Source organism: Populus euphratica, unplaced genomic scaffold (assembly GCF_000495115.2).
Source record: "Populus euphratica unplaced genomic scaffold, PopEup_1.0 scaffold73.1, whole genome shotgun sequence".
NCBI classification, from domain to species: domain Eukaryota; kingdom Viridiplantae; phylum Streptophyta; class Magnoliopsida; order Malpighiales; family Salicaceae; genus Populus; species Populus euphratica.
This window is the reverse complement of record NW_011499895.1, coordinates 248,229-258,250: the sequence shown is the minus strand read 5'-3', so window position 1 is coordinate 258,250 and position 10,022 is coordinate 248,229. Positions and strand designations below refer to the sequence as shown.

At 33.0% G+C, this 10,022-nt stretch overlaps 1 protein-coding gene across 5 annotated transcripts; it reads left to right on the top strand.

The window, feature by feature from the left end:
- Nucleotides 1-3,600: 3,600 nt before the first annotated feature.
- LOC105131886 (uncharacterized) lies at nucleotides 3,601-9,197 on the top strand. Of its 5 annotated transcripts, XM_011035076.1 has the most exons (4): nucleotides 3,601-4,983; nucleotides 6,980-7,050; nucleotides 7,329-8,708; nucleotides 8,843-9,197. In XM_011035076.1, the coding sequence occupies exons 3-4, from the start codon at nucleotides 7,359-7,361 to the stop codon at nucleotides 8,864-8,866; spliced, it is 1,374 nt and encodes a 457-aa protein (XP_011033378.1). In that variant the 5' UTR covers nucleotides 3,601-4,983; nucleotides 6,980-7,050; nucleotides 7,329-7,358; the 3' UTR covers nucleotides 8,867-9,197. The 5 variants fall into 5 exon arrangements, with proteins under 5 accessions (XP_011033378.1, XP_011033379.1, XP_011033376.1 ...); XM_011035077.1 differs by lacking the exon at nucleotides 6,980-7,050; XM_011035074.1 differs by lacking the exon at nucleotides 3,601-4,983 and having other exon boundaries at nucleotides 6,287-7,050.
- Nucleotides 9,198-10,022: the final 825 nt, after the last annotated feature.

The window sequence follows — 10,022 nt, the reverse complement described above, 5'->3', positions numbered from 1 at the left end:
TAAAAATATTTTTTATAAAATATATTTTTTTAAACCACAATTATAATAGTAACTACAATACCAAATACATTTCTAGTTGTGTATAAACTACTTTTATTTAACCTCAATTTTAATTATAGTTTTAACAAAACATATATTTTTTTAACCTAATCTCAACTAAAAATATTTTTTATAAAATATTTTTTTTAAACCACAATTATAATAGTAACTACAATACCAAACACATTTCTAGTTGTGTATAAACTACTTTTATTTAACCTCAATTTTAATTATAGTTTTAACAAAACATATATTTTTTTAACCTAATCTCAACTAAAAATATTTTTTATAAAATATATTTTTTAAACCACCACTGTAACAATAATCACAATACCAAACACATTTCTAGCTGTGCCTGGACAATATCGCACACCTCTTGGCTTGCTTTGTTGTCTTTCTTGGCTTCATGAATTCAAATATTAGGCCACGAAACTACAATAGTTTATTAAAAATTGACTTTTTAGTTGAGATGTAGCATAAGTTTTTCACTTATGCCTGTATATATATAATAAAGAATTCATAAAAAACTATAATATTAAAGATAAATAAAGACATTAACCTAAGACAATATTGCACACCTCTTGGCTTGCTTTGCTGTCTTTCTTGGCTTCATGAATTCAAATATTAGGGCAAGAAACTACAATAGTTTATTAAAAATTGACTTTTTAGTTGAGATGTAGCATCAGTTTTTCACTCGTGCCTGTATATATATAATAAAGAATTCATAAAAAAATATAATATTAAAGATATATAAAGACATTAACCTAATGTATATTCACTTGATATATTTGTGTTATATATAGATTTTAACAAATTACGTATGTACAAAAAAGTAATTCATATCCATTGTAATATAATAATAAATTATGATGTATTATATGTTTCAAATATTCATAGGAATTTAGTTTCTCTCTAGGTTTTATTAAGCTAAGTTTTAATCTGTATTTTCATGAAAAAAATGTTAACCTATCATTAAAAACAAGTTCTTACGGAATTGGATATTTATTGGATGGTTTTAATATATTAAATGTTAATTATAATACAAATAATATATGTTTTTTTTTTATTTACATGTTATACTAATTATGTGAATGATGTGACTTTTATGGTATGGAAGGCGAGGTCATATAAACCAACAACAAATGAATACTCTAGCCAAAGAAGGCTTATTAAAAAATGTTGGAAAATATATTTATTTATTTATGAATATTTTCTAACTAGAAAAAAGTAAAAAAACCATTTAAAGAAGGTAATAGAGCTAAATTTCCATTACAATTAATTCATTCTGATATTTGTGGTCCAATTAATTGAGGGCAAGACAAGGAGGTGTTTGTTTCATCACCTTTAGAGATAATTTTACTTGATATAGTTATGTCCTTTTAATTTTAAATAAATTAGAAGCTTTAAATTGCTTTATAAATTTATGAATATAGAGGAGAATCAATTAGATATGAAAATAAAAACTTTGAGAATTGATCAAGGTCATGATTATTTATCTGATCTATTTAAAAAAAATATATGATAAAAAATGGATAGAACAACAATTAACTATTCCTAAAATGCCACAACAAAATAGTGTTGCGAAAGAAAAAATGAAATAGATAGGTTAATGATGACATAAGCAAATTTGCTTATTATTTATTAGAGTGATGCACTATTAATTATTATGTATGTAATTAACCATGTACCCTCTAAGTTTCTTACAATTATGCCATATGAAGACAATACAACAACTTGGCTTGAGTTTTTTGAAACCTTGGGCTATGCTACTTATACTATGATTCTTCTAATAAATATGAAAAACTAGGTCTAAGAGAAAGAAATGTATCTTTGTAAGATATTCTAAATGCTTAAAAGAATATGTTCAAAGATGAGCAAGAAGATGGAAATATAATTGAATTTAAATCATGAGATGTCATATTCTTAGAGAATATTTTTTCTAGAAAGAAGGAAATAGACCAAGACTTATCTCTTTATGAAACTTAGGACTGGAATGTTTTTGCTATATAAATACAAATTGGCTCACTTCAAAGTAGGAGCAATTTAGAGAAAGATGAATTAGTTTCAAGTGAACCTTAAATGCTACTTATAATTAATCCATTTATGATTATTGGTATGAGTTGGAGTAATATTTCTATTGATTCATTAATGAATCAATCTCAACTATGATGAACTAATCCTCATAGCATTCCTCGTTATTGTCTTGAGACCAAAGATAAAGAGGAGCCCAAAAATATAAATGAAGCTTTTATGTACTATATTAAAGAAAAAATAGATTAAAGATGCAAAAGAAGAGTTGGAATTTATGAAATCAAACTAAGTTTAGAAATTAGTTGATTTACCAAAATGATGTAAGGCCATTGAAAATAAATAAGTCCTTAAAATTTAGTGAAAGGCCGATGGTAATATCAAGAAATATAAGGCTCAATTATTGGCTAAATGATATAAATAACATAGAGGAATTGATTATGAAAAGACATTTTTACCTATTATGATACAAAATTATCCCTAAAATTCCTAATTTGAGATTTAAAAAAAATTTGCAATTTGATCCAACAAGAATCTTACCTTTAAAAACCAAAGTTATATGCATTTTGATTACACATACCCTATTTTCATAATGACATGCAAAAAAAAATTATAAATCACAATGAAATTGATTAATCTTTTAAAGAATTTATAAGTTCACTGAAGAACTTAGTATAGAAATCGCTTAACCACTTAAAAAAAAATAAGCACACAACATGTGATAACCTTAGAAAAAAATCCTTCCATAAAAGTATATATATGTAAACCTTAAAACTAACGGGTTAGACATAAATAAAGCCCAAAATAACTAAAATTAGGTTTGAAATGATGAAAATAAATAAAACAATAATTTAAGTTTATTTTTCACCATTTTTCACATATAATAGTGAAAAATATTCAAGAGAAATAATTGTTGAAAAATCATTGCTAAATAAAAGTTTGATGCTTTGTATGTAAAAAAAATTAAATTATTTGACTAATTAATTTTTCTTATTTGATATAAAATCCTTGTAAAATAAGTAAATTAAAAGCTATTATAAAAGTTTTTAATATCATTAATAATTTTTTATAGTAAATAGAATTCATAACTTTGAAAAAAATATTTTTATTTTTATTTTTTTACTTTATTAGTAGATCTTAGACTCAACTTTAATATATTGATCTCTCTGTTTTTAGATAAATTAATAAGTTTATAACATGCTGTAGAAAATAGATTGATATCTAGATTGAAAGATAAAAACTTTTTTTATCTAAATTTTTTGACTTATCCTATCAAACTTCTTTAAAATAAACCTAAATTTGATGTTGTAGCTAACATCGATTGAAAGATAAAAACTTTTTTTATCTAAATCTTTTGACTTACCCTATCAAACTCCTTTAAAATAAACCTAAATTTGATGTAGTAGCCAAGATCGCACAGTAACCTTAAATCAATCTCTGGCGATCACAACCAATAACTTAGTGGCATTACTGTAGGTTTATTTTCTTTTTCTTCCTCCTCCTTTTCCTGTAAGGTTGAAACAAGCGCTACACACTTCGGATGGCTTTCCTTGAGAGAAAAAAATATTATTGTTTGATGGGTAAACTTGATGTTTCCTTGTCTAGAGGGCGATTGGGTTGAAATTTGTGCCTTAGGAATTAGCTTTCCAAGCATGCTTCTTTGGTAGAGAATTTGTGACTCCAAAGTTGATGTAATATCACTGGGAGTCCAAGTGGTGGTGAATTGCAGTTATTATAACTGTTGCGGTTGCGGACTGTAGCAGGGTGGTCTTCTGGTATGGCTGCTATGGCATCTGTAATGGCGGCTTGATCTTGAAATTATTTTCTAGTCCTTTTCAGCATAGCATCAGAAGTTAAATTTGGGCCATGGACCTAGATGATAGACTAGAGTCATTAAAATCCCACTTTTGTTCTTTTGGTTCAAGATTTGAAAAAATGTGGTCAACCATAAAGTCAATTTCTGCATTAATGCGAGTAGAAATGCAAATTTTAGCTGGAAGTAGAAGGCTTTATTGGAAAGAAACTGTCCTGGAGGAAATGGTCAAGTCTTTCTTCGACTCCTGCCTTGGAAAAGAGAGGGAAGGAGTTCCCTTGTCTAAGGACTCTGTTCTGTGCCTGGTACAGGATTGTTTTTTCTGCTCTTGAGAATTGCGTAGAACACAATTTAACTTTTGTGTGGAGATTATGATTTATGGAATCTAAACCTTTCTTGAGGTTGTTATTCGAAGCTTTCTAAATTTTACTTTCCTGTGCATGCAAGTGCCATCCATTTGTTTAATCACTATAATTATTGATTCTGTCAAACCTCATATGTGGTGCCTTGAATTTGGGTGCATTGTCTCCATCATCATCTGCCCCCATACCTTGTTTAATTCTCACCATAATTCAGGGCATGTGCGTTTCTAACCTTCTTTGAATCTGATCTCCCATGCACCCCCACGATTCAAATCTGATCACAGTTTCTTTCCTTTGTTTTTTCTTTTAGAGCTAATTCAAATGCTGAAAGACGTTACATCTGCATTGTTTTGTGAACTTTTATGGATTATATTCTTTTTTATTGCCTTAAAACTGGCCATTTGAACTTCCACCATTCCATTCTTTGTTTCTTTGACAGGGGAGCCCTTCCCATAAGATTCTTGCAACAACATCTATCTTCTCTTGACAATTAACTTGTTACTTTCTTCATGTAAATAGTTCTTTAAATTCGCATGCAGTGCCCACTTTTAATTACATTACTTGCGGGTTCTTGGAGTTTCTGATTTGAAGATGGAAGTTGAAGTTCCGGTGGACTAAATGCGGTTGGTAGCAAATGAAGTTGCGGCCTCAGCCTATATTGTGGAGTGTTGACTGAAATCTGTTCACGTAAAGTGTAAGCTGCTACACTTCTCCGTGTATCGATGTTCAAATGCATTTACTGTAAGGTATCTAATTTCAGACAGTTACAGCATCTTTCACTTCTGTGTTGAATTCCAACTAGTTGATAATGATCCAAGCAATGAACAATTCTGCAATTGTCAGTGTGTTAAATGATGGATAGGTTTACATGGGGCTAGAAAGCCTTCTAGCATTTAATCGGAAACGCCCTCTACTATTGAATTGTCCACCCAGATCTTCCCTAAATGCATCCAGGGCTTTGCATCAGTGGCTCAGTACCATGCCCAGTTCGCTTTCAGAGCTTCTCTCTCTCTCTCTCTCTCTCTCTCTCATTTGCTTGCGTGCACATCTATTAAAGGCCTTTAACCAAAAAGTTTATCGCTATAAAGCCCACTCTTAATGAAGGTTATCTGTCCTTTCTTGCCTAATCCATGTGGCACTTAATAATTTTCTTCTTCCAGCCTGAACTAATATCTCCTCATGATCAGGGTGGCCATAACTTGGTTGGATTCCATGATAGAAGAAGAAGGGTGGCTAAGGATTTGTCTCCATTTCACTCCTCTTATAAGATTGGAACTTCTTTGATTTAGTGCACTCCTATATCCTGCATCAAAATTCAAACTTTGTCACGCAGACGTACACGGAGATGGATGATGGCATGTATCATCAACTCTCTTTTTAAATTGTTTTTTTTTCCCCTGAAAAAACTAGATATTTTTTTATGTTTTTGATGTGTTTATATATATATATATATATAATTATCTTATGTAGTTTTAATTAAAAAATAAGCATCCTACAACCCACAACACTAAGTAAAATCCCTAGTCATTGCCAACAGATTTGATAGTTTCTGTTGGGTCCACTGATAATGATCTTGTTTCTACCAAGTAAAATTCGTATTCATTGTCAACAAATTTGATAGTTTATGTTAGGTTTGGACAGCCCATGATGCTTAAAATAGGAGGGTTTTTTTCTTTTTTTTAAGCAACACACGCCATAGAAATATCGTTTACGGTGATGATCTTGTTTCTCTTTGAAGCCGCAGCGTGTGTGGTGACGACCCTTTTAATAGTCGTTGAGACTTGAAAATTCTTCTTTTATTTTTATTTTAAAAAAAATATCCTTCAACAGCCGTTGAGAAAGGAGAGAGCAACTAGGCTGTGATCGATCCACAAAAATGATATTTTATCAATTACTTTTTTGAATTCATTTTTTTAAAAAAGAGGCAAAATCCAAGTAAAAATGTTCTTATCATTTTTACTTCGGGTAAGCCATAAAATTAATCTAATAAAAAAAATAAGCTCAAATAATATCATAAATTGACAAGTGACAGGAAGATTAACTATCCTGGTCAAATCGCTAATGAGGTTACTAGATTTAGATCAGATGCACAGTTGTCTTAACACATACGTTAAGGAATTCAGACATTCAATGGTAGCAGCATTTGGATGCTTAACATGAAAGAGATCGAACATTTATGTCAAATCTCATCTCTGCTGTGTAGAAAAGCAATGGGAAACCAGTTTTATTTCTATTATTAATTTTACTTGGCTATCTCTGGAACGAAAATCTGGAAACGATGAGGTTTTGTTTGTGTTTCGGTTGCTTAAAAATAAGGGGGGTCTTGTCCTAGACTCTTGTGCAGGTTTTTATGCCTGAATTTCGCAAGCCTTTCTCTACTCTATAGCTATTCTGTCGGGTTTTCTAAGATAAGAAATTTGCTTCATGGTTGGCTTGCATGGTTTTTATGCCCGAACAGTGGGATGCATATCTGGATCTGTTGAAGAGGACAGTGATCCTTTGCTAACAGCCTTTTTTTTATTGTTTTGTCCAACAGCTTGTATCATTTTCCCTTTCCTCGTCTTACATCTTTCAGGATTTCCCAGGGATTTTTTCTACCTTACTTTTTGTTGAGATTATGATTTATTTTTCCTCAACCAATGAAAATGATCATCACATCTCTCCGGTTGTTTCTGTCAAAACATTATTTGTTCTGCTATATCTTAGTGTAAAATACGAAAACATTGCTTGCTTGTAGGATCAAACCCCCCTTTTCACTGGGGTCTGTTTTCTGGAGGGAGGGTACTGCTGCAGAAGAGGGTGTTTGAGGTGAGAGCCACCGGGTTGTGTGAAGGACTAAAGGAACTTGTGTTTGTGTTCATATCTACACCAAAATATATAGAACTATTACGCGGAAATGTTTTAGCAGGGGCTAGTTTTTAACCCTGTGCGCCTGTAAGTGCCTGCTTGAACTCTATTATGTGCTTTCCAGTATGATTCTTAATTCATTGTTCATGTTGCTGAAGATACCTGGTGAAATTTAAATGAATAATAGAACTGTTAATGGGTTATTGAGACTAAAAAAGAGTGACTACTATTTTGTGCAGAGGAAGAAGTCAATATTAAATTCATTGCTTATGGATGGAAATAGTTCATCACTGGCGTCTGAAACTAATATTGCAGCTCTGAAAGATGCCCTTTATACACAGCAACTTCTTCTACAAAACCTTTCCACAGAGTTAGATGAAGAACGAGAAGCCTCAGCCTCTGCAGTAAGCGAAGCTTTATCCATGATATTGCGGCTGCAAGGAGAAAAGGCCTCACTGAAGTTGGAAGCAAGCCAATATAAGAGAATGGAAGAGGAAAAGATGTGTCATGCAGAAGAGGCTCTGGCAGTTGTCGAAGATCTCATATATCAGAGAGAATTGGAGATTGCATCTCTTGAATACCAGGTTCAGGCTTATAGGTACAGACTACTAAGCATGGGATGTAATGATTTGGGTGTGTATGAGAATTCATTTCCAGAGAATCTGTTAATGCAAAGAAACGAACCTTTATCTGGGAATAGTGGTGCCAAGGGAAATTTAAGGAGATTTAATTCTTCACCTCAGGTTTCTTCTACGGATGCCACTTACAACAAAAATTCTAATGAAAGAAAGAGATCTTTAGTCCCAGTGCCAGATCCAATGGAAATCGATGTGGAGGAAATCGCAAATCGCGAAGTTAATGATTCGGAGAAGAAACCAGGGAGTTCTGCTGCAGACGCGAATTCATTCTGGGAGCAGATCAAAAGGTTAGATGAGAGGGTAAAAGAAATTTCGGACAACGAAGATTCTGGTAGAAATAAATCAACGATCTGGAAGGGTGGAACTTGGTCTCCGTCATTGTTTTCACAAATGGGAATTGGAACATCTGGCGATGCAACAAGAAAAACAAATGCTACTCATTCGGACGAAGTTAAGCAGCATCAAGATTTACAGGAAGGTGTCCAGGATATTTTTGAAGTCTCTCAGACTTCCGGGAGTTGCAAAGTTCCTGAATCTTCAGTGAAAGAACATCACAAATTGACTTTGGAAGGTGAAAACAGGCTTCAAAAGCCAGATATGGTATCCAAGGATATTCTCGAATCACCTAATAAAGATGAAAGAGGCCTGATAAAGACAATCATGCTTTCTACGATCCATGAGAAGAAATTACCCAAGGCAAGAGAAGGGACAAATGTTCCCCGAAATTTGCCTCCTATGAGCCGCCCAACATTTAGTTTCAGCAATTCTCAATGTGAGTATCAACAGCTGAGTCAGAGAGTTGAGAGGCTCGAGAGAGCAAGAAACAATACAAGGCAAGAAATTATTGCTGAAGGGGAAGAGGAAATGAATTTGTTGAAAGAGATACGCGAACAGCTCAATTCAATACAGTCTGAGATTAGAAGTTTGACAACGAAAAAACCCCATGTTCCTGATGAGCCACCTTTAGAACCTCTACATGAGGTATGTCTTCTGTACTCTCACTCATGCATTCGGGCACAACAGGACTTGACCACCGTGTTTGAGCAATTCGATTTCTTCATTCTTATGTTTAGTTCAGTTAATTCGGATATCACAAATATTACGTTTATTTTCAGGCAATGCTACACTTTTGGTTTTAAATTCGAGCAATCAAGCCTTTGCTGCCTCAATCACCGAACTTTCATGAATTGTCAGGTTTTGATACGTTCTGCAAAATGGAGTCGGTAAGGCTGTGCTTTAATTTTTGAATGGAGTGACTATTACGCAGTAGATTTGTGGGGCTTATTTGATTTGTTGTAGAAATCCTATTCACTGTAAATGTTGCTCAGTGCACATCAGTCACGGAAGAAGTTCTTTTCCCATTAGAATGTCTTAGGCATGCTGTCATTTTTGTGTTGTTTCATCTCCTGATATTGGGATGCTGATTGTAAAGCGATGTATAAAACTGGCTCTTCCTGCTCTATTTCACAATCTGTATGCTACTTTTCCATGCAATCCTCCAAGTTAAATAAGAAGAATAGAGAGTATAATTAGTGGTTTGGTAGGATAACTTGAAATAAAGTTTCTCTGGTGGATCCTGAAGTCAATGTCTAGTTAGGGAAACATGCTTTCAAAGCAATGCGAGTACCATTGTACAATAGCGATAACCTAAACAGAAACAAGCAGAGCAGCACTCTAGCGACTAGTTTTGAAAGGAAACCTTGTTACTACAGCTATCATCTTCTTCTTCTTATTTTTTCAAAAAATGCTAACACAAGATGCCTAGCGACTAGTTTTGAAAGGAAACCTTGTTACTACAGCTATCATCTTCTTCTTCTTATTTTTTGAAAAAATGCTAACACAAGATGTCATGTATGAACACAAATAGTTGTTAGCAGCCATGTAGTTGCAATGCAAGAGTTAATGGTAGGTGACTAAACAAAAAAAAACGGTGGCTACCATAATTGATCAAAAAAAGAAGATTGTCTCCCATATCAGCTATAAATAGAGCGTGCTATTGATAGCTGAGTATTACATGAAATAGAGAGAAACACAGAGAGAGCTAGAGTGAGAGTTGAGTTGAGTAGATAAGTTTTTCTCCTCCTCCTTGTTTTGTTGTTTGTATTGTTTCTAAGCTTGATTAATACAAACCAGTAACTCCGTGGAGTAGGCAAGTTGCCGAACCACGTAAATTGATGTGTGTTTGAATACTTGAATGTCGGAACAACTGGTATCAGAGCTTGTTCTTGAAAAAGAGGGTGTTTGATCCAAACTCAAAAATCAAAGTTCTCAAAACGTGTTTTTGAACATACCATC